The sequence below is a fragment of the Protopterus annectens genome, chromosome 2.part1, assembly GCF_019279795.1.
Source record: "Protopterus annectens isolate FY-2018-M chromosome 2.part1, PAN1.0, whole genome shotgun sequence".
NCBI classification, from domain to species: Eukaryota; Metazoa; Chordata; order Ceratodontiformes; family Protopteridae; genus Protopterus; species Protopterus annectens.
The window spans coordinates 344,151,898-344,177,506 of NC_056729.1; the positions used below are offsets into that span (position 1 = coordinate 344,151,898).

The following is a 25,609-nucleotide window of genomic DNA, read 5'->3' on the forward strand; positions in this document are numbered from 1 at the left end:
TTGCTCTCTGTTACCACACAACAGGAGGGAAGGATACCATAGCATTGAATGATCCTGCATTTACATTGACTCCAAGACCAAAGTCGCCACTTAGGCCTTTAAATGAGAAACAGTTGAAGAATTCATTAATCTGTGAAGGTAAGACACATGTTGGTTTGAAATTACTTAGCACAACGCTTCTCTTTTACAAAATTTGATACTACTTTATTACTTGTAAATTTTTGTAAAGAGATTATGTTTTGGAACTGAACTGTCTCAGCTGCCCTATTATTTTATTTTATTTTATTTATTTTTGTTTTAGTTATTTGTCAACCTGGTCAGCCCACTGGACACAAGTGTCCCTTTACAGGGGCGATGTAGATGTGCTGTCTGGTGAAGTGATTTGCTCAGAGCCACACATTATCCCTAATCCTTTGTGCCAGCTGTCCTGGGTACATGCTAGATGCATTTCTTTATGTGATTCTTTGACCTTAGAATGCTGTACATCATGTGTCCAGTTTCCTTCACAGGCAAGGAAAATGAGCAGCCTTTTAGTCTGTGAAGAGCTCTATTAGTGAGCAGGGAGTAGTGCTGCCATGTCAGCATGTAGTAATCTTTAGAGACCGTGTAGATGCATGGCATCAGTGTATGCACTGCAGCTGCTTGCTAAAGTGAAATGCTAGGAGATACCTAGTGGTGGCTAACAAAGTGGCCTTTGTTGTTGGGTATACCTGCTTTATTGGGTAGTAATGCACATTAGACAACTGTAAATATCTGGATTAACTGTGGTTTGGTGGTGGTTCACTCACTTGTATGAAAACTCTCCCAGGCTACTGGCAAATAGAGGTCAGCTTCTGATTGAGTCTAAAGAAAGGAATGTTTGGAAAGGCCTAAAAAGAAAAGTTAGAATGAAAAAGAAAGAACATTTCTGTTTGCAATCATTTTCCAGAACATATTTTCCTTCATACATGCTGCAGAAGTAATGTTACACATTTTAAAGAAACTGTGCAGCAAGACCTGTGATCTGTATGAACCATGGCAGTTGATATGAAAAACTTGGCCACTACTGACTGCATAATTAATACTGTACTGAGTGCATCATTAATGAAGTAGTCATAAGGTAAATGCCTATATAGAGCAACATAATTTAGACTTTCAACTTAAACTTCAAATGTCAAGAATCATTAAGTTAAAAATGTTAGTGTAAACATTGCAAACATATGTAATTAACTGTGAAGTACCCTGAATTGAGTAGGAAAATATAATTGCTGACAAATAAGCCCCAAAATATGTCTTGTAGGGTCGAGTTTGAGACTTTACAACACTATGAGCATGCAGATACAGGTTGACTCTTAACATAAGCCTGAGAACACCGCACAACCCATGTGAATGAAGATGTTTTTCTTGCCTCTTTCAGCTTCTTTACAGTCAGTAGATTGTGAGAGTCGGTATCTGGCTCAGAGGTTGTTGTTTGTCTTTCGGCTTTTTCCCGGTAAGGGGTCGCCACAGCGGAACTCCGATCTGCTAATTTTTGGCAGTAATTTTCTTTTACGAAACGCCGAGGTGCCAGCTCGACGCCCAACCTTCAACGAAGGCATGCCCATTTACGCACGCATGTCTTTCGAACTCTACCCAACCACGGGGAAGACATGCAGACTCCACAAAGAAGGCACTCCCAAGCCAAGCCCAGAATCGAACGGGAGAACCTCTTGCTGTGAGGTAACAATGCTACCGCCGTACCACCACAGCATTATCTGGCTCAGAGGTAATAACTATATATTTCTCTGTCTATGTGTTTATTCAGAGTTTGATAGCCATGACTGCGACCCAGTCACTCTGGATCAGTTATTAATCCCGATACTTGAGGAGCTGACTTGGGGGGGTAGGAAAGGCACTGGTAGTTCACTGGTGTACCTATCTTGGGGGGGGGTGTCATTACTATGGAGCACAGTCCTGATGTTACCAGGCATAATCATCCAGTGCTTACAGATACCGGGGGGGGGATACACCAACCTATGTTCTTTACTTTAACTGCCTTGCATCATTGCATGTTGAGAGTTAGAGCAGGGAAGTGGGTAATGCATCTGAATAAAAAGCTCCTATGGTGAGAGTGTGATGCAGCACTGAGTGTTTCAGTCTCTGTTTAGGCAATGTTAAGGTTTTGGATTAGGTCTCAGAGTGTCTGGAGTGACTCTTGTTGTCCCAGGTTTTGACAAGTCACTTGTGGTGCAGTAGGAGGCAATGGTCTGCTTCACGAGGGCCAGAAAAAAAAAAAATCACTCAATCTTTGCTGCTGAGGTCAGTCACTGATGTTTAGGCATGCCTTGAGAAATTACCTAGTTTCTGCCATTCAGCCAAACATTCCTTTTTTGTGATGTATTTTCTCTCATTTTGATAGAAAGGACAGCTATTATCTAATGGAAGTTTTTATACTACACTGCTTTATTAGTATTAAGAAGGGAGTGATGTCACTGATACATTTTGTTCAAGGAGAAACACTAAAAACTGAATGCTGTATGAAAAGATAAACAGGGGGATTCAATAAAGCCTGCGACATGAATACAGATTGTTTTGTATTCAGTAAGTGGCTCTACACAATGTTTAGTGCTCTGCAAACAAGATAAACATCGAGGCATGCTAATTATGGTATAAACAGCTGAATTGCATGCTAATCAACCAATCCCAACATGGTGGAGTTATTCAACAAGTGGTAAAGCAACTATGTAGACTCCATAGTGGCTTCCCCTGCGAATTCCAAAACCTGTTGGAATACAGCCATGGAAAGAAGTGTACATGGAAAGAATGTTAGGAGCTGCTGCTGTTTAATTCATTGTTATGTGCAACAGGCTGAAGCCTATGCTGCTGCTGCTGCCAGTAGACCTAAGATTTACAAGGTAAGTGTTTAACCTGGAGTATATTGTGTAGTAATAAAAAGGAGAGTAACAATAGCAACATATCCTTGTGTGTGCCATAACAGACATACAGCCTTGCTTCCCCCCCAAAAAAACACCCTTTGCATATATATATAAAAAACATTATTAAATAGATTTTTCCCGAATTACATTTCAGCATATGCAGTATGTAGCTGACAAAAATGTAAGCATGTCCTCTCAAGTTCAGTAATCCTCTGTGCAGATATAGCCCAAGTAAGAGCCTCTTTTCTGTACATAAATAAGTCTCCTAACCCTCGGTTTCCTAGCTACATGGTCGCCTTGTATGGTGTAGATTCAGGGCTTTTAGCACAGTGAAGATGCAAAGATGGTCTGAACTCATTAGAATTGCTGAATCCCAAAATCTTGGATCCGTGTAGGATATGTAAACATATTGTAGGCACTCTCTCAGTGTTTGTTGTTAATGAATTGCAACTATAAATGGTTACTGGGTGGGAGAAACAGCACTACAGGCATGCCTTACTTCCAGTGGGTGTGTCATATTAGATATACATAGTGTTAGATGTAAGGTTGGAAATCTGCTTACTTAAGTAAGCAAGCAGCACACAAATCACAGGTTGTGTTCCTTAACATTCAGCCTGCCCTTTGTTTCTTGGCAAATGCATATGTAATATACTTGGACATTTTAAGGCCAATAATATAGTATGGCTTTACACACTGCATGTGCCAGACTAATGGTCAGATAACTGAAGAATGACAAACACACACAGGTAACACAGATATGTATATTTGCAAGTAATAATCATAACAGATTGTGTGACCACTAAATTCATAACATCCAAATATAATTAATGTACAAATAACAGTTGTATGGTTTCATATTGCTATAGATGATGCGGTTGGTTGTGTGCAGAATGTTTTCAGTTTCTTGCTGCAAAGCTAGTTGCATGGCAAAGAGTGATAAGGCACCTATCCTGTGTTCTGAAGGTTCATTGGAGTGAGAGTTCAAATCCCCAGATCTCTGTAGACATATCTAATGTGAACCATCATTTTTCTAGTGTGCATGTCATATATTGATTTTCCTCATTTGAACTACTTGTCCCTTTTTTGTCTATTTCCTTTTTCTGTCTTTGTTTTTTTAATTGTTTTTCCACTGTTTGTGTGATGCGGCACTTAGTGCAAACATTAGCGCAAACATGGGAAACCAGAGAAACAAATAACTGGCTTGGCTGTACTTATCCCATTTTCACAAAGCACAGCAGGGTGCAAACGGGACACTGGAAATCCTCCCCAGGCAGCAGACAGGACTTAAGACAGCCAAAAATGGAAACCGGATGCATTCAATTAATAGTATTTGCATCGTGCAAGCCAGCTAAGCGGCATTGCTCTGCGGTTAACAGAGATACTTTAACAATGATTAGTAAAATAGGGAAGGTCATGTTAACTATTCCTGTGGCAGCAGGTGTAAGTGTAGGGCTCGAGTACAGATGGTTCTGGGTTCTAGTAGAGGGTGTGCAACCTTTGTTTTACTGTTGTGACATTGCAGTTTATAACAATGAACTGCAACACACATGAGTGTTTTTTCAATCTTCTTGTGGGAATGGGTGTAAGTTTATGACTGCCATACACATGGTCCTGTGTTTGAATACAGCATATTCCATTCCTGGGTTCGAATACAGCATATTCCATGCACTTTTACTGCTCCACTTCCTATTACAGTCACTCTCACTTATAACACTCGACATGGTGTAGCTGATGTTAATTATAGTATTGCCAGTTATATATTCATTTATATATGTATGCTCACATTTACTTTCAAATCCATGACTGTGCGTATATTGTGTACTATATTCCTTTAAGTATAGTTCTGCTATCTGGACTGCCTTGGCCTTCACATTTGTGTAACACACATACACAACTGCCTGTACATCCAGTAACCTTGAATTTGCCTTGCTTCCTACTGTTGCACTCTGCTTATCACTCACAGTGCTCAGAGGTGCACACTGCCAAGCACCATGTTTGTGCGATGGTAAGTGGAGCGCAACAGTTTCAGACAGTGTGCGCACTCTCAGTAAACACAATGACTGGAATTGGTGGGAAGGTATCATTCTCCATTGTTCTAGATCCATGGCAGACATGGCAGGCATTTGTGAGAAGGTGTCTGGTTTAGGAGAGACATGGGGGTATCCTGGAGTCCAAGATTTTTATTGGACTCATAGTTAAGAACCACAGTATCTGGCTTCTGTAGGGGGGACTATTCTAGCTCCCTGTATAAGTCTGAAGCTTGGGATAGTTTAGCCGGGGCTGCAACCAGTGCCACCAGTATCCCCCACACTGGTGAACAATGTAGGCTCACTACAGTGATCACGGGTGGATGAAGAGGGATACCATCAACCACTGGATTGGGGAATTTAGGACTGCAGACATCCCACACCTGTGTAAGTATCAACTACAGAGAGTACTTGTAAGACTTAAAAGCTGAGATGAACTAATTGTATCTCCCTTTTTGCTGTCATCACAACTCTTTTATCTTTTATTTTATTTTATTTTAATTTTATTATTTATTTTTGTATTATGTGTCGTCAAAATGTGTCCATGTCATCCATGTATACCACATCACTAAATGCTCCACAACATAGTGGGTAGGCCTGCCACACAGGATCCACCTGCCCCCCTCCACCGACTCCAGCACTATTGCCCAGCATGTCTGGGAGCCAACCCAGAAGAACTGCCCCTGCTGCCCCTGCACTACCTGCCCCCCTCAGGTGGTCTTGCCCCAGAGGCTGGTCCAGTGGTACCCTCCGGGAGCAGTGGCAGAGGTGGTGATTTTATCACCCACACTGAATTGCCAGAGGTGGTGCATAGGGTTGTACACTGCACTGTTGGTGCATGCCTATGCTGGCTGGAGAGGCTTCTCTCCCTCATTTTAAGTAATATGAGGAAGAGGAAATGCAGACATCAAGCACTCCAGCCAGCACCAGAATGAGGTGACAGTGATGAAAGTCCAGTGGGTGAGAACTCAATTCTCACTGTCACCCAGCTGGACAACCATGGGTTCGTGATGTCCCCACCCTCACCCCAACATTATGTGTACATCATTGTCCCTGTCTGTTGTTTGTCTTGTCTGTCTACAATTGTTTCCTTACCTACCCAACTTAGCTCACTTAGACATTCCTATGTCTCTTCCCCAACATTCCTCTCTCATAAAAGGGGGGGGGGGGCACCTATCCCACAAAAAAAAAAAAAATGTCCCATACATAGCTCTTCATTTCACACACACGTCTTCTTGACACACTTGATTTGGTCCAGTTGGCTATACAACATGATTCTCTCTGGAGGTGACTGTCCAAATTCAGTTAATATTTGGCAGATATGTTCACTTAACACTGTTAAAGAAATGGATAGCTATGGTTCTTTCCTACCTCCCTCCTGCACATTTCTGCCCTGCTTTCCCTTTGTTCTTCCCCCTGCTTGCTCCCCATTTCACCACTATCCTATCTTCGCCATTTCATTTCTTTAATGCATTATTGTGCGATGGTGCGCATCGAGCAGCAGCTGTAATGTGAACGTAATTAAAAGTAATTACACACAGCTGTATTTCGAACCCAGTACTATCTGGCCCCTAAAAGGAATGTATCAATTCATTAACACATGCTGTCACAGAGTCAGATAAGTAACAGGTGTATTCCAAAGACTCAATACTGTCAGACATTGTTCTTCACCCTGCTTGCTCCTCATTTCGCCACTTTCCTATCTACCCCATTTTAACACCTTTAATCTGGTCAAAAAATAGAATCACACACAGCGCACATAAGTAGCAAAAAAAACAGCATTGGATCCCTTCACTTTTTGGGCTCCATGTTTATGAGGTGGTACGCATTGTACACCAGTGTACGGTGAAGGTGAGTGGAGGCAAAATGTAGTAACACATCTCATATAAACAATTCAGGTCATTCCATTATCAGTCTGTAATGAAAAGTATTTTTAAGTATTAGATACACCTGTATAGTATTTTTAGGTATTAGATACACCTGTATTTGAACCCAGACTCAATACTAACCGTCAGGCTTTAGCAATGTTGCTCGCATGTGCAAACATGTCTATCTCGCATGTGTATGCACTTTGCTAATCTTCATGCAAACCTGCTGCTCACTGCTCTATGGAAAATTTATTTTATTTATTTGCAGTTGGTTTACCAGGATAGTCCATTGGGCCTAGAATAACCCGTTTTCAATGGAGTCCTAGGGAGAAAATCTCCAAAAACAAAACAATAATTACAACAAAATTACAATCAAAGCTTTGTTATAGTAAGTACAAAAGTACTAATAAAAAAATTGCATTTAAACATACAATATCTAAAGGAAAAATGACAATCAAAGTTTAGGTTATACTAATTACAGATAAAATATTTCTTTTAACAGAGACAATTTCTGAGATAAAAAGTGTCAGTATAGTAAATCAAGAGTAGTTGTTTACACATGGATTGGTTCCTGCTAAAACCATGTATGGAATCTGAGAAGACTGAGATGAAGAGAGGAGAAGAGATTAAGAGGGATGGGAGCAGGAGCATTCCCAATGAGAAATTAGGTGCGAGTGGAGTGAGTTTTTAAAGGTAGAGAGGTTTGTGGTGATACGGATGGATGGAGGTTAGTTTATATTATCCTGTATTACTGCTGTTTAGTGTCGATTTCCTGTGTATGACATGAAATTACATGTGTAAACATTACATACTGAGGGCTCTATCTAACAATATGTCACATTTTACAGTACATCCATCTGTTGCCATCCTCCAAGCACTGCAACCCTGGTGTCAGAGTACTTTTTCCACACATATATCAACCACAGTACAAAATGTAATATCAAATGTTGTGTGCTATGCAATGCACATCAATCTGGTAACATGCAGAACTACAGCTATTGAACCATATACCTAAAAAGACTTATCTGCAAGACTAGGGAAGGGATCAACATGGACCATATCCACATAGGTGACTTTCAACACACTTGACCCTATCCATTTTATTTTTGTCAAGGGTACATCTTGTTTATTGAACCTTGTGGATTCTTGGATACTGACCACACAGACATGGATGAGGGATAACAGGACGTACCACCTATGTTGACTTATCCAAGGCCTTTGACACTATACTCCATTCCCATTTCATAGTGAAGAGCTCCCATGTGGGAATTAAGCCATACAGTAGTAAAGGGATAGGCAGCTAACTCATTGACATAATACACACGCTCAAAGTTCGGGACTACACCTCTACCAGTAGCCAGTCACCATTAGAATACCACAAGGATCTGTGTTGGGCCCTCAGCTGTTTGCAGACTACTTTCCTGAAGCACAGGCAGTGGTAGATGGGCTGTGGTTTACCAGGTTTGCAGATGATCATCACATGGCTACAGTGGTGAGGAAATCATTTTATGCTGCACAACTTATAAACAAAGGTATGGCATCTAAGCCCAAGAAAGTCATTGCTCCACTGTATTCAGCATTCATCAGACCTATCATTGAGTACAGTGCCCCCTTTGGTGTGTACCTGTACAGGCATATCCAATAACTGGAATGTCTCCACAGAGGTTCCTCACTAAAAGAATACAGGGCATAAGTAATATGTCCTATGCAGACTTCCTCAAGGCCCTATCACTGTATTCTGTCTCCTTCTGGCAGTTGAGGGGAGATCTCTGCCTGGCATACAGGGCTTTGTCAGACCCCACTCTGATGGACCTCCTCCACAAAACAAACAGTGTCAGTATTATCCATTCTAAAGACTTAAACTTTACATGTGATATAAATAGTGCCTACTGGAGAGAGAGGTATGTATCACAGAGACTACCCCATGTATGGAACAGGCTCCCCATCCATGTGAAGCAGAGTTCCTCCCTAACACAATTCAAGTGCAACTTGGACAATTGGATGGGAAACCGGAAATGTATTCTTGGTTTGGCACCTATGTCTCTGATGCAAACAGGTAACCTGTAAATGGTTCATCTCCCAGGCCCATGCTTACACTTATCAAGGGTATCGGAACTGGTCAGAGATTTGTGATGCATGGCTAGACTTAAAAAGGCCCTTGTGGTTATTAGCCTAGTAAGCACCTGTGAACCTATGACTGGTAACTGGACGCACTAATATAGAGTTCCCCAGTGATGGTAACAAATTATAGAAGGAGCTGCCACATACAAATGATTGTTGCCAAACTCAAGGACTGAGCCTTAAAGCATACAATGGCTCATTGTTCCCTGTGACAATGAAGTATCCCTCCTAATTTTGATATACATAGTACTCCTCTAAGCTCAAACACAGTGTTGTGAGACTTGGGAACATATGTTGATAGTAGTCTACACTTTCATCACTTTGTGTCCACAGTGGTGACACACTCATTCTGCATTGCGCACATTATACATATTGACATTACATCCCAGACTAGAGTGGTACCTCTCCTGTACTCAACCCTTATCAGACCACTAATTGAGTACAGTGCTGCCTTTTCTCTCTACCTCACCAGATACCTGCAACAACTGGAGAAAACACAGGGTTGTGCCTGGGAGACTCCAGGGCTTCCAAACATGATAACATGAAAAGACTGACATACCTGTCGGTGTACTAGTTATCATGCAGGCTGCTGAGTGGTGACCTATGCCTGCCCTACAGAGCAGTCTCATACTCTGCCCTGCTGGAAATGCTGCACAACAGCAAATCAAATGGGACAAGAGTAACTTTGCCCAGGGTTTTTAACACAGCCTGTGACATAAACAGGACATGCTGGGAAGACAGATGCATCCCCAGATGACTCGCTTGCCTCTGTAATAGGCTGTCACTGCATGTAAATTAGTGCTCCTCAATGAACCTGTTCAAGCGCAACTTTGACTGCTGGTTGGGTGATAGTAAAGTCACCTCTGGGGTGGGACCTGTGTCCCTCATGGACAGGACCAGTTGGTGCTGCTCACAATGACCATCCAACTATGCTCAATAAGGGCAGTTGTGTTTTTACACAGTGAGTAAACACTGTAGGACCATTAGGCTTCTAGCCTCCTATGTGCATATGAAGCTATGAGTCTATGCAGGTCTCCGAACATTTTGTCTTCCACATGTCCTGCTGATGTCCTCTACCATAAGTTCACCTGCAGTCTTGTAAAAGTCAGACTTATGCCATGGCGCTTGCATAACATATTGTGTTCTGTAGTCTGTGTACTTAGATAGGGGGTTCTGTTCTTACTGCAGTCACCTGGGCATGGGAGTGTGTGTCTGTGTCTAGGCAGAACATCAAAAGTGTGTATCCTACAGTTACCACTCCAATCCCATGGATTAGCAGCATTTTGATGCTTGCACATGCCTAAATATCCATTTCATGCAGGCCTCCAAACTTCTTCTCTCCAACATTCACTGCTGATGTCCTCCACTATAAGTTGACCTGCAGCCAGGTAAAAGTCAGACTTGTGCCATGGCCCTTGCACAGCATACTGCGTTCTGTAGTTTGTGTACTTAGATAGGGGGTCTGTTCTTACTGCAGTCAACTGGGTGTGACAGTTTGTGTCTGTGTCTAGCCAGAACATCAGAAATGTGTATCCTACAGTTACCACTGCAATCCTATGGATTAACAGTATTTTGCTGCTTATACATGCCTAAACGTCCATTTCGTGCAGGCCTCCCAACTTCTTCAATCCAGCATGCACTGCATCCAGCATGCACTGCTGATATCCTGCACTATAAACTGACCTGCAGCCAGGTAAAAGTCAGACTTGTGCCGTGGCACTTGCGTAAAGTACTGAGTTCTGTAGTCTGTGTATGTAGATAGCTAGGGTTTCTGTTCTCACTGCAGTCAACTCTGTGTGTGTGTGTGTGTGTGTGTGTGTGTGTGTGTGTGTGTGTGTGTGTGTGTGTGTGTGTGTGTGTGTGTGTGTGTAGCCAAAAGAGCAGAAGTGTGTATCCTGCAGTTACTGTTCCAGTCCCATGAATTGATAGTATTTTGACACTTGCAAATGCCTACAGATCCATTTCATGCAGGCCTCCAAAATTCTTCTCTACAACACACACTACTGAAGTCACCCACTATAAGTTGACCTGCAGCCATGTAAAAGTCAGACTTGTGCTGTGGCATTTGCGTAAAGTACTGTGTTCTGTAGTTTGTGTACTTAGATAGGTAGTGGTTCTATTTTCACTGCAGTTATCTGTGTGTGTGTATGTGTGTGCATGCGTGTGTGTGTGTGTGTGTGTGTGTGTGTGTGTGTGTGTGTGTGTGTGTGTGTGTGTCTGTGTGTGTGTGTGTGCGTGTGTCTAGCCAGAAGAGCAGAAGTGTGTATCCTGCAGTTACTGCTCCAGTCCCATGAATTAATAGTATTTTGACACTTGCAAATGCCTACAGATCCATTTCATGCAGGCCTCCCAAATTCTTCTCTACAACACCCACTACTGAAGTCATCAACTATAAGTTGATCTGCAGCCATGTAAAAGTCAGACTTGTACTGTGGAATTTGCGTAAAATACTGTCTTCTGTAGTCTGTGTACTTAGGTAGGGGTTCTATTCTCAGTTTAGTTATGTGTGTGTATGTGTGTGTGTGTGTGTGTGTGTGTGTGTGTGTGTGTGTGTGTGTACGTGCATGTGCACTTGCTTGAGTAGAGAGAGCATTTTACAATAGCATGTGGGGCATTACTTTTACCATCTTCCTCTCAACAGACTCTGCTGAAATGCAGATGTGCTATGTACTCATAAGGGCAGGGTCAGAGATGTCCTGTAGTCCAGGCACAAGTCACCTCATCCTTTCCAGTACAGATTTCATTAACAGGGCTTTCAATATATCCATGTACATCATAACATGGTCTGTAGGACCTGTATTTTCTTTGTGTGAAACCCCTGTGGTCTGTACAGCTGCTGCAGGTGTCTAGTGAGGTACATGCAAAAGGAAGCATTATACTGTATTAGTGTTCAGATGAGGTTTCAATACAGTGCTGTTTGGATACAATGGCCTTGCTTCTGAGGTGCACAGTGTAGCCTTTCCATACCACTGTAGGCACTTGGTCAAAGTTCAGATTGCTGTCTACATGTGTTCCCCAATTCTTGCACCACTAGTGTCAGCACAGGGGATAGTGTTGTCAGTGGTATATTTACCAGGAAATTCAACTATGCATAAGCCACAAATCCTGACACATTCTATATTTATTAGTAGACTGTGTGGCTTTGGCACCAATCATTTGTGTGTGTTAGCCCCTCTTGTACTATAATCGCATCATTGATTGCCACTGATATACATTAATCAGCAAACCTGGTAAGCTACAGGTCATAGTTTATATCCTGGACTGTTGAGAACTAGATTCCAAACATACCAGCACAGATCCTTGGGATACACCAATGATGACAGCTGCAATGGTAGAGGTTGATTCACCCACTTTCACAGTATGTGATATGTCAGTGAAGATATTGATTACCATCTAGTGACATTAAGTGTTAATCTCCAGGTGGTAGAGTTTGTCAATGATAGTTGAGTAGGGGATTGCATCCAAACCCTAGGATATATCAAGATAGGCAGTATAAACCGTGTTACCATCCTGCAGGCCTGTCATGCAGAAACAATGGGCTGTGACATCACAAATCACCTGTAGAGTGAATCAGAACATATGCCTACCTGATACAGTATGATGCACACTTAAACACGCCCTACAGATGGACTTTGTTCCCATAGAAGGGTATAATGTTGCTCCTCTGGGCTAGTAATCAGCGACCCTGAATCCTCACCACTGACATTAGAGAGGGATGTTCACTTGGAACAACATTGGATCCACCCAGTATTTCAGCTGCAGCTGTCTGCATCAAGCGCAATTTCCTTTAAGAGCACACAGGGAACACACTCAGTCTGGGGGCTGGTATTCCCTCTCTCTCTCCAGATCCCCAATAAGAATCTCCACTAGAGTTGAGTACTGAGCTGTGTGTCCAAGCCAAGTCCTCCATCACTCTCTCTGTGAAACCAGTGCTTCATTTCCCTGGTACAAGCAGCTGACACACACGCTGTTTGAGATTTGATTCTCGCACACACACCCACACTTGAGAAAGGCTGTCACAGATTTACTAGCTATGCCCACTTCATCACAGACTGTAAGGTAGATTCACTACCACCAGACACTCCAAAGCCAGCTACTGTAAGGCTCTTTCAAGGGTACCCAATTATACTGGCTGAAATTAATATAATACAAATGACAGTGTTTGGCCAATGCAGTAAGGCTTTCAGGAGTGGCCACAGAGTAACCAAATAGAAATTAGTACTCTCAAATATTAAAATATTCTCTAAAGGACCAGTCACAATGAAAAGTTTAAATATATGTAATAATGAATAATAAAAGAACATGAACGTGCTAAATATCTATTTACAATAAACATCAGAGTATCAGTCACAGGAAATATTAGAGTAACAAAGATGAATAGATTCACACAGCTACAGAATAAAAGTACTTAACTAATCTCAGTATATTTTCCTGACTGATCTAAAGAATGACTATTCCCTGGTTCATTAACTACAGCAAGGCAAGATGAAGTAGGTGAGGGGTCCTTCCTTGTCAAGTTGCAAAAACAGACTGCTCTGAGACTTCAGTCTCACCTAGTATTAAACATAATTTTTTTGTCCTAGATTACAGAATGACATCACATACATCTGGTCATCTGACTTCTGATTCTCATACTACCCCCATTGCTAGAAACTGCCAAGATTTAGCACATATGTGTCAAAAATACACACACGTAACATTTTGCTCAGATCTGGCGCAGCTTCTAGAAGTCATAAAACAATTTCAAACTTCTACCCTTCCAGAGTAGCAATTAGCTCACTGCAAAGACAATACGGAAAGCTTCCTAATACAGATTTGTTTTGTCTCTGGCTGCATTGAGAACTGTAAGATATGATCTTTGTGGCCTAAGCCAGGTATTTTAATTTCAGAACATTTTTCAAAGTTAACTGCAACTTGACTGTGGTTAACTTTTTCTCTTCCAGTGTCCCCTGTTACAATATATTCATTTCAACAGTTGCAATGCATGCATTTAATCAATTACTACCTGCATTGTATATTTTTTTCTGTACAGCAGGACCCACTGTTGATACATTTTCAACACAGGCATCCTTACAAATCAGGTTATTATTCAAATAACATGTAATTCTTTACTAAATTCCAGCTAGCTGTGCTGGCATATGTTACACATCCACTGCCATATGTCTCCCCTTTTGAAGAATCGAACAGTTTTTCAAGTTCCTTTGACAAATGTGGCTTGAGAGGAATGAGCCTGTCTGGGAGTCCATTAACTTGTACCCTGTCTTGAGAGCCCATCTTCATTGGCATTGCTAACCCCACTACAGTGCTGCACTGTCATATCATATGCCTGCCACCATAATAACTTGGCATTTTGCTAGCTGGCTCAATTGTAGTCTGTAACCACACTGAATTTCCTTCCAATTTCCTTCCATACAGATAGGGTTGAAGTTTCTGCAGTGCCCATACTATGGCTAGACATTCTTTTTCTACAGCTACATAGCATTCCTTCTTGGGTTGGTGTCTACAGCTGAGATATACCACTGGGTGCTGTTCTCCCTCTGAGGAAACCTGGCTGAGTATAGTCCCCACCCCATGGTTTGAAGCATCCACCTGCACAACAAATTCTTTGCTGTAATCTGGATGACTGGCTATCACAGGGGGTCCTCCCAAAGCCCCTTTAAGCTTTTGGAATGCCTGCTCGCAAGCTGGGGTCCACACTACCTTGTCTGGCTTGTTTTTTCTCATCAGGTCTGTGAAGGGGAGGAGTTATTTTACTGTAATTGGGAACAAATCTTCTGTAGTACCCTGCTGTCTTCAAGAATGCCCTCATTTGCTTTTTGGTAACAGGGGCAGGCCACGCCTGATTAGCTTCTACTTTGGCAGGTTCTGGCCTGATCTTAACACTCCCCACTCTATGTCCCAGGTAGGAGACTTCTGCCACACCTACTTGACACTTTCTGGGCTTAATGGTCAACCCTGCCTTTTGCAGTCTGCCCAGGACCTTCCTGACATGCTGAAGGTGCTCATGCCAGGAATGGCTGTAAATGGCAATGTCATCCAAGTAAGAAAGGGAATAATCTTCTGCTCCTGCTAGAATACAATCTGCCAGCCTGTAGAAGGTTGCTGGGCATTTTTCATCTCAAAGGGAATCTTTGTGAACTCATATAATCTGAAAGGAGTCGCAGTTGCCAGTAGTCCTTGGTCAGATCAATAATCGTCAGATACTTAGCTCCACCCAGCTGTTCTAAGGCTTCATCTTCCCTAGGCATGGGGGTAAGCATCTGACTCTGTGTGACTATTTAGTTTTCTGTAATCCACACAGAACTTGGTGCTGCCATCTTTCTTTGGTACCAGCACCACTAGGGAGGCTCAGGGGTTGTTGGCCTCCTGGATTAACCCCAGTTCCAGCATTTCCAGTATCTCCTTCCTCAGAGTCTGTATGACTGATTCAGGCACCCTCTAAGGAGCCTGCTTGGTAGGCTTTTGGGGTTGTTTATCCACAGGGTGCTGCACCAGGTGGGTACACCCAAGTTCCCAGTGAACATGCCCCCAAACTCCTGTAACACTGCTCTGATTTCTCGAACCTGAATATGGGATAGTCACTGGGACATTGCTACCTCTTCCATGGAGGTGTCAATCTGAGCCTCACTAAGGAGAGCAGTCACCAGATCCCCCTCAGACTCCTTCTGCCACCCACTGCAAATACTCAGAATCAGGGCCTCCCTATGATGGTAAGGTTTCATCATGTTAACATGGTACAGTTTGTGTCCCTGCCTAGCAGTTCTGTCATGCAGTTAACATCACCTTACCACATTGAAGGGTCCCTCCCAAGCTGTCTGCAGCTTACTGTGTCTGGTAGGAATGAGAACCATAACCTGCTGTCTCACAGCATACTCTCAAGCTCAAGCATTCCTGTCATACCAGACCTTTTTCTGCTGTTGGGCTCCAGTGAGGTTGTCCTGGACCAAGCCATGAGCTCCCTAAGCCGTGTTCTGAGGTTTAGAACATATGCCACAACAGATGTCTTGTGGGATTTACACTCACCCTTCCACTCTTCACGAATCAGATCTAAAGGCCCCCCCCCCTCACCGTACGCCCATACAGCAGCTCAAAGCATGAAAAACCTGTGGATTCCTGGGGTACCTCTCTGTTTGCAAGTAGCAGATGGGGCAAACATTTGTCCCTCTCTCTTAAACTGGTCTGCAAATGCCTATAGCATGGTCTTTAATGTAGAGTTTAACCCCTCCACAAGACCATTATTCTGGGGATGGTAGGGGGTAGTCTTTAGGTACTTTACCCCACAGCACTTCCACAGACAAGCCATCAGGTCTGACATGAAATTGGTACCTCTGTCAGTCAGTCAGTATTTCTCTCAGGGAAACCTACCCTGCTGAAAATCTCTAACAAAGCATTTGCTACCTTCTCTACCCCGATGGAGGACAGAGCCACTGCGTCAGGGTATCTAGTAGCATAATCTGCCGCCACCAGGATATACTTCTTCCCTCTGAAACTTGGGGTACTCAGACGCCCCACAATATCCATAGCTACCATCTGAAGCAACTCCTCAGTCATAGGCAAAGACATCAAAGGAGCTTTGACCTCATCTCCTGCCTTACCTACTTTTGGGCACTGCTGACAGCTCCTGCAGTACCCTGTTACATCCCTTGCAATCCCAGGCAAGTTCTGATTAATACGTCTCCTGGTACACTTTAGGCCCATATGACCTGCAAAAGCATGTCATGGGCTATGGCTAGAAGTGCCAGATGGTAAGCTCTAGACACTACCAACCGCTGTATTACCTCACCCTCTAGCCCTCCGTCAAGGTCCTCTCTCTCTATGCAGTAACCCTTTGTTCCAGTATACAGACTACCTTTTTCCTTGAGAATCAGGTGCTTCCCTAACTACCTCCCTCAAGCTTCATAATGTAGGGTTCGAGAGCTGAGCCTGTCTCACCTCTATCTTTGTGACCCTTTCCAACTCCACTTCCACAGGAAGTCTGGTATCCTCTGGCAGTGGTGCTTCACTGTCAGCTTAGGTACTACCACTCACCTCTGCTCTTGCAGTTACTCTGTCCAAGGGAACATCAGTACCTGTCAGCAGCTGTGACTCACCTTCAGGCTCATTGCTACAGGGTAGCTCCCTCCCTGAAATAACCACCTCACCAGCCCTAGCTTCAGGTGTGGGGTCTGTCTAGGTCTTCTCCAGGCAACCAGTACCCCATGCCTGTCCCCAAGCCTGATTGCATGTAACTGCATGCACACAAGGTATGCATTATCAAAATCATTCCCTGTGTGGACATCTGCAGGGATATCCTCAAATACACCTACTTGCTTGCATCCTTTTTCCACCCTCCCAGTCAAGGTGAACCCTGGCCGAAGACATTTGGAATGGGGTCTGTCCTAAAGCTCTGACCGGAATGGACTGTCCAAGCAAGTACTGCTCCTCTTTAACCCCACTGCAGGCTTCACAATAGTTATGGCAGAGGCTATGTTTCTCTTAGCAGTGGCCTGTTTTCCATCCACTAAGATCAGATATAAACTCTGATGATAGTTTGGTACCCCTGTTGTCTCCAGAAAGCTTACCACAGGCATACTGTTATTTCCACTTGCTGGCTTCCCCACCTTTTATTCCCTACCTTGCTTTCATGGACATCTATTTGATACATGGCCCCACTGTTTACATTTAAAACATTTAAGCCTTTATCCTGGTCATGTACTCAAACAAGTGGCTTCCCCTGTTACTGGTGGACTCTGTGGGGGTGGTTTAGGCTTCCCACCATGGGTTCCCTTATATCTATGTGCAGCACTGGGTATCCTCTTCCTGTGCTAAGTACATATCCTCTTTTTTCCCCAGCTCATCTACAGAGTTACACTCTGGGTCTGCCAACCAGATTCTCATGTCCCCAGGCAAAGTACTAAGGGCTTGTTCCCTCACCAAAAGGTCTGCCAGCCCTTCAAAAGTGGTAACCTGACACCTACTCACCCAACTATGTAAACAAATGCTTAACTCAGCAATATAATCACACACAATTTCATCTGTCCTGTGTCTGTGCTTACAAAACTTTTTTTCTGTAAGCTTCAGGTGTTAACTTAAAGCATTCAAGTAAACATTGCTTCACTCTATCATAGTTTAAACAATCAATATCAGACAGTTTAGAAACAGCAGTTACAGCTTTACCATGGAGTAAGGGGATCAGGAACCATACCCAGAACCCTTGGTTAGCATTATACTGTTTACATACTCTTTCAAGTATATGAATATAACTGTCAAAATTATTACTACCTCCAAATTGTAGAAGAAATTTACTGACCTTTATTGCTTCTGGGGTTTGGGTTTTCCCTTCCCTATTACCTCTGTGATCCTGTCGAAGGGTCAGCATCTCCCTCTCATGTTGATGCTGCTTCTAATTTTCTTCAGCCTCCAAATGTTGCAGTCTGTCATTCTCTTCGACCTTCAAACACCACAGTCTCCCTTTTTCTTCAACCTCCAAATGCCACGTGTCTCTGCTGATTCTAGTTCCATATGTTTGGCCTCCATTTCAGTTTTCTTTAACTACAGATGGATTTTTAAGTCCTCTGAGGAAAAGGTGAACTGTCCTCTTTCTGAGGGCTACAAATTCCCATCCACAGACTGGTTGTCCTCCTGGTTGCTGCTCTGAGCTGCGACTAAGGCTGAAATTATTTCCTTTTTAGTCAGGTTGGCATGCCCTTGTCCTTTGGCCTCGCACACCTTGGCCAACTGGTTCTTTGTGAGCTTGCCATAATCCTCTGCTGACATCTTTGCCTGCTTTCCCTGACTAAACTGAACTAACAAAAATAAATTAAACTGTTGTGAAATGAAACTCTGAGTGTTTACCTTGTGGCTGCTTGAGAGTACACCGACCTTCAGTGACAACTGCTTACAGACTACAGAAGTTCAGTTACTATCCACACCACTGCTCTCTATAGTTGTGCCAGTGGGGATTTTTACTGGGGACCTGGAGGGGAGACAGAGAGAAAAATCCAGACTCTGGACTGAGTGTGTTCCATGTGTGCTCTTAAGAGAAATTGTGCTTGATGCAGAGAGCTGCATCTGGAAGTCCCGGGTGTATCCATTTTTGTTCCAAGTGAATGTCCCTCTCCAGTGTCAGTGGTGAGGATTCAGGCTCCTTGATTACTGGCCCAAAGTAGAGATGTCATATAGGGTATACATCGACATGTATCCATCTGAGTGGGCAGGGGACGGCACCTGATGTATGCATGTCTAGTCGCATCCTGATTCTTCTGACCTGTAATTAGACAACATGTCATCGTGGACATTCTCTAAATGGACACTAGTAATATCCCAGCTGTGTGCAACAAAAATGAGTTTTTGATGCTACATCCTTGTCTGTTACTTCTGTCAGATGTTCTCAAAGAGCATTGTCCTGTGAAACATGAAAAGGCCAAGGCAGTTGACAGGAATCTGCACTGAGGTACTCACTCCACAATGACAGATGAGGCCACCAACACCTACATCACCAATTGAGTAGAACAGTGAATCACATATGTGGCATCTAAGTATGTAGAAATGTGTGAAGTGACCTATATCTGGTGTCCAGTTTTCAATTGTGTACATCAGGGCTGTCGGTTAGACCTTTACCTGTCCATGATTGAATTCACAGACGACAAGAATGACATACAAATACTGTGTCCCAATAGCTGTCTGGAGGACTACAGATTGTGGACAATCAGTTGAGTCCAACTGTGATATTGGTGTAATACAGACTGTATCAACACACATCAAAGTTCGCTACCACAGCCATGACAACATGAGATGAAAAAACATGTGGGGATTTGTTTTATTATACAAACAAATGCACACAAGGATCATGTAGACGTCACACCCTGTCAGCATACCAGTTATGTGGCCTGTATCTTGGGGTATATGGAATGTCTACCAGCATGTGTCCACAGTGGTGTGAGCACCCCCTTGTATGTAACACTACTACTGAGTATGTGCCGGACATCCGCATGACAGGCCATAATACCTTCATAGCTCACAGCCTTCACCACACCAGAACTTGAGTACAATGCACACTTCCTCATGTCCCCTCCATATACATCTTTCAGTGATGTGCAACTGATGTGTACCTCCTTTGGCACTGTGAGCTGTCACACATCTGTGTGTGCATACCTGTGTATTAGTTTTGTTGCATAAACATTACTATCTGATGGCACGGAACCCCCATCAAGTTGCAATACCACATGCATGTGTGATATCTGTTTTGCTGTTTCACTCATGACATATATAGCTGTTTAATGACATTGATGGCATGGTTTACATTCGTGACAGTGTGGATTGTGCCATATATCTCTCTGCCATGCACACCACTCAACTAGTCTGTAGTAATCATAATGTCGAGTGTACCTCCTGCATATGTTAGTATCAGGAGAGTGTGCTTGATTACACTCATAGATTGTTGACATGTCCTAATAGTTGTACAAGTGTGTTGGTGCAGAACCATCTATGCTCGCTCAGAAACACATATGTTGTGTTAGAGACATGGGTATTACTGCTAGTATTATTCTGATATTGTCCACGATTGTACATGATGGTTTTACTGTTGGCCATGCGCCTTTATCTGTGTCCTACTTGTTGGAAGCCTCTGCTGACAATATAGGCATACTCAAGCAAATCAGTTTGCACAGCTTCACAATATGCACCCAACTTCAATTGTATTTACCATCCATAATACATGTCCTCTCCATTGTTAATGCCTGGATGCTTATATCACACGGAATTCCTTCACTGTTATGTCACCATGTCTAACAGTCACATCATATACATTTGTCACTGTGCAATCCATACTCTGCCATGTGGAGATGTGGTTAGTGTTCCTGCTGCAACTGTTTTCCTTTTACATTTCCTTGTGTACGGTACATTACACTGTTTCACCTGTCCTACTTCCCAGTGTTCATCCCTAAACTTCATCTGTGTGTTCCTATTCAATAAACACACTTCCCATGACTGTTTCTTATAAGTGGTAGTCCATGTACCCTTACAGATCATTGACACACCTTGTACAGACTGCCTGGAATGGGATTCCACAATACTCAGCATTATGTACCCTGTCCTGTCCCTGCAACATAATACATTAATATATGAAAAACCCCAGTAGTCCATGTGGCATTCCATGCAATCCCACAAACCCAGTTTGCTTTGCTGTAACTGATTTCCCTATCTGTTTTGGTTTACATGGCTTCCATCTGAGAATACTGAATCTTCTTTCCTCATGCTTCCTAGGACCAAATACTCCCCATCAGTGGATCCTTTTGCAGGTCAACTGCCTAACCCCTTTTTGGAGAGACCAAAATCTCCATCTACCCAGTCTATTTATTCCACCAAGAGTCTGACAGAAGTGGATGTGTTGAGGTTAGTGGATCAGCTCCTTGTGGTGAGGGGACCTGCAGGTACTTTTACAGATCCACTCCCAGCCGGAGCCCTTTCTTTTGTGGCTCCACATAGTCTTTCTCCTCTGACCTCCTCTAAGGCCTTAGAGATCCCAGCTCTGAGTTTCCAGGTATCAACTGCTTTGGTTCTGATGAGATGTCCATCTCCTGTTCCAATTTATATCCTGAGTTCTTCTGCTCTTTCGGATATAGAGAACTCTTGAGGTAATGGCTACCCTGTCAGCTCTGTGGGGCAGGGCTCAATTCCAGTTTTTTTTTGGAGCTGTCTCTGCACCTTGGGGATTTGGCATGCGTTAGCTCTACCCCAGCTTTGACTTTGGGGGCAGTTTCTTTAGAGCTGGGAGGGACCATGGTTCAGAGGCAGTCTTTCTTGTTTCTTGGCTCCCTTCCCTCTTCAGGGGGACCAACCTTCCAGGGTATGGAGAGGGCCCTCTCCACTGTGGGCATCCAGTCAGCACCTCTTTGATCCTTCCCCTCATCCAGAGCTTCAACCAATCCCAACATCCGGACAACGAGCGTCAAAGCTGCAGGTGTCACCTATTTAGGAATTGTCCTCTTTTGATACCCCACCAGATCATCCCACTGAGGAGGTCCCTCAGAAGAGGAAACGCCTAGATTCCCTTGAGGAATCCATCATAGAGGACACTGATTTTGATGAAGGGGAGGGTTCGCCATGGTCAAACCCCGGAAGACTTCTCCTTTGGAGACATTCTTGAGATCCTTAAACAGAGGGGTGGCTGGACATCCCAAAAGCCTTCGGAGGAGTCAGTGTACCTGCAGGCCTTCAGTGCATGACCATCCTCCTCTTGGGTAACTCTGCCCACTGATGAGCTCATTAAGTTGATTTCACAATGGGTGTAGAAGGCTTCTGACACCATAGAACCCATCCCCACAAGGCCAGACAAAATTTTAACTGCTCCCGAGGACTACGTTTTGGGCAAAGTGGTTGGCGGGAGATACCATGGTGGCAGTGGAAGCCACTAAAAAGGAACTGGCAGATGAAAGTTCCACTGTCCACCCTCCTAATATAGAGTCTCGACAATGGATAGATTTGGCAAGCGGGTTTGTGCTTCATCAAACTTTGCTTTATGGTCTTTGAATTTTATGGCACACTTTACCAGACTTCAAAGGGATCTGATTAAAGAGCTATCAGATACCCTCACAGGAACCGTATCTGAAGAGGTTCAAGATGAGGTTTAATTTGTCCACGAGACTCGTAGCACATGTAGCCGGAGGGACAACTTGAGCATTGGGATCAGGCATAGCCATAAGGAGACCCGCCTGGGTGTGCCTTTGCGAATATGCAGAGCCATTTGAGTCTTCATTCGTCAATGCACCCTTTGACAGAGCATCTGTTTTTGGCCCTAAAGTTTAAAAAACTTTGTCCAGCTGTGAGAAAGATGGAAAGACCCTTTCTGCAGTGGGCATACGTTTTTTTTACCCCCCTCAACGGTCCTATTCTAGGAACCAGATGAGCAGGAAAATGCTTTTCAAAAAGTCCCAAGGGCCTTTTCAGGACACGTGTCATTTCTGAAGTAAGTAAAATCTGTAACTCTAATATGTTTGATTGAAACATTATATAGTGCAATATTTTCACAGTGATCATATTCACCTGCTTCCTTTTCTTGCACAGGTTTTAAACTGATGTGGCCATGCACATGTAGAATTGGTCACTTGGGCTGATACAAATAAGTAGTACTGCTTTTATTCATGCAGTGCTGCAGTAACTAAAGTGGCATGCATGGGAAATGGTACAAATCATACTATGTACCCAACTTAAACAGCTATTAATTGATTTCATATGGTGGGGCATATACTTCTCCAATGTTATGTACCTCAGTGATCACCTGTCTTGTTTATCTTTTTGTAGGCAGTCACAATAATCCCAGGCATGGCCATTCAGCGCCCTCCTTTAATTCTCTGCTGTCCTGTTTGCAGTCCTAACTGATGATCTGACTACCAGCATAGTTTTGTAAATTTATTTTTCAGTACTCATTTGCACAGGAATATAGTCAGTAATCTGTTACAGATTATCAATTAACCAGTAACTCGTAATAGTATCACAGCTGTACTTTTTATGTTTATTTATTATTTATTTATTTTACATTTGTTAACCGGGCTGGTCTATCTGGATACATATCCGTTTTCAGTAGAGGCCCGAGGAGAAAAGCTCCAATACACAATAGAAGTAAATATTTAAATTGCAAGATTCAAAGTATTGTTACAACAAGAGAATACAGCTTACATATGCAGGAATGAAAATTTACATAGATGTTATATAAGACTAAAGGACAGACAGGAAATTATATACAAAACATTGATACTTTTGAAACATTGATATGTTACTTTTAAAAACAGTTTCAGCTTTATTCAAAGTACTGATTGAGAAAGATTTTAAAATATATTTTATAATAATTTTTGTTTATTTTAAATAAAGTTTTAGAGATGATGAAGTACCTAATCAGCTTTATTTACATATTTTAGTTCTGTTAAATACAAAATAAATTCTGTGTGGTTGCATTAGTAATACAGAACTAGAGATCAAGAAGGTAAGATGACAGCACAGAGACAGAAAGTCAGAATGGGAGAAAGCCACCATTAATTTTCATTAATAACTGGACACTGTTTAAATGGCCTAATTACAGTATGAATGAAGACATTACACATAATCACCTTTTACTTACTACCTCCTTCCTTAACCCTTTTCCTGCTTGCTGTTGCTGTTTTTTTTTGTCTTTCCACCTTTTAGATTCTTCTGTACCTTGCTTGAAATGCTTTTTCATTAACCTATTCTCAAACTTCAGATGGACTAATTTTAGTACAATTTCCAGCTCTAATTTTACATCTCAATCTAATCCAAACTTAAATTCTGAAGGCTCAGCCAGGTTTGGAAGCATACATTGATATAGCCATGACTAAGACCCAAGTGATCTGAAGTTGATTAGCAACTCAAGCAGCTGACAAAATGGGTAGGGGAGGATGGGCATGCCCATTTTTGGGGGGCAGAGCTGCCCACACATTGCCACAATCCCGTGGAAGAAGGGCAGTGATGTAAATGTGCGACTTAGAGTGGGGGTTAGGTTCACCAAGCCAATACCCAGTAAAAGCCCTCAATGAAGGGTGTTCAGAAGCAGGCACTACCATGGGGAAGGCATTGTGGACCTCTGTGGTGACATGGATCATATCCCCTTCCATCAAGGAGTAGGAATAGGCCATTACAAAAAGCCTCACAGCCAGGATGTCAACAACAGCATAAAGCACTGACAAGACTACCTGAATGATGGCCTCTCTGGACAGCTATTGACCTTATCCCAGGTGAAATTGAAATTTCTGGGTAAACGAATGAATGGGACATGTCCAGTGGGGGTGAGTTGGGAGGACCATGCTGATCTGCAGGGATGTTGGCAAAAAAATTACACAAAAAAATATAGGAGGTTCCCCAGGCAAAGTTTTTGATTCCTTCAGGTACTTCCCCATCCACTTATGATCACTACACCAATTTACAAGTCAGCTGGTGAACCTCATAATTTACTTTTCATTCTTTTCAGTTGCTTCTCAGAATGCCAGTAAGTTGTATATCTCCCTGAACACTCACTTGATCTCATTGTTCTCTGCTTCATCACCTTGATGGCTTCATTTGTCACCAGTATGTATGTGAACTATATAGTTATACAGATATGAAAGCAGTAAAAACTAGAATACACAAATCCAAAGTCATATAATAATGAGCTATTATAAAGATGAAAACAAAAAACTGAAATGTGACAATCCTTTACATGGTTCTCTGCAATACACACACAAAATATATTTAATACCAGATTACACAGGCCTTGGGTAACAGAGCATAACAGGGGAAACAAAAAATTAGCTCATCATGATAGTCAGTCGTATAACATATAGAGATAAAGCCCTGACTATGGCATATAAAACTTGGTCTCAGTTAGTGTTTGGGGCACCTAATCTAGCTGGTAGGAAAGATGGGTGTGCGCCCATCGTGGGGGTGGGAGGTGCTAACAGAAGTAGATCTTCATTTGTACCCTAGTGGAGGCCAAGGCTCAGATTGCCAGATAGGCCTGTAGGATGGCCAAGGAAGCTTGGCTGCTCTAGGGTCTTGGACAGGCATGCTGTCAGATCCTGCCTTATGGCCTATCCAGCCTAATAGCACAGTATTGACAGACAATGGGTTGGGCTTCAGAAAAAAAGCGTTGGCATTCTGGTCTGCATATCTGGAAATGTCAGCTCTACTGTGTGCCTCCTCCCTAGACTACCAAATTCAGCCTCAGTCAGGG

General features: G+C 42.9%; 1 protein-coding gene across 3 annotated transcripts in view; it reads left to right on the forward strand.

Moving 5' to 3' along the window:
* CCDC149 (coiled-coil domain containing 149) overlaps positions 1-25,609 on the forward strand; it is a 1,547,151-nt gene that overhangs the window by 1,198,320 nt on the left and 323,222 nt on the right. For 2 of the 3 annotated variants that reach the window (XM_044062178.1, XM_044062179.1), the window contains one exon: positions 25-138. The exons of the other annotated variant lie outside the window; for it this stretch is intronic. In XM_044062178.1, coding sequence (XP_043918113.1) covers positions 25-138 — 114 coding nt within the window. The remainder of the gene's footprint in view (positions 1-24; positions 139-25,609) is intronic. 3 annotated transcript variants of the gene reach the window in all.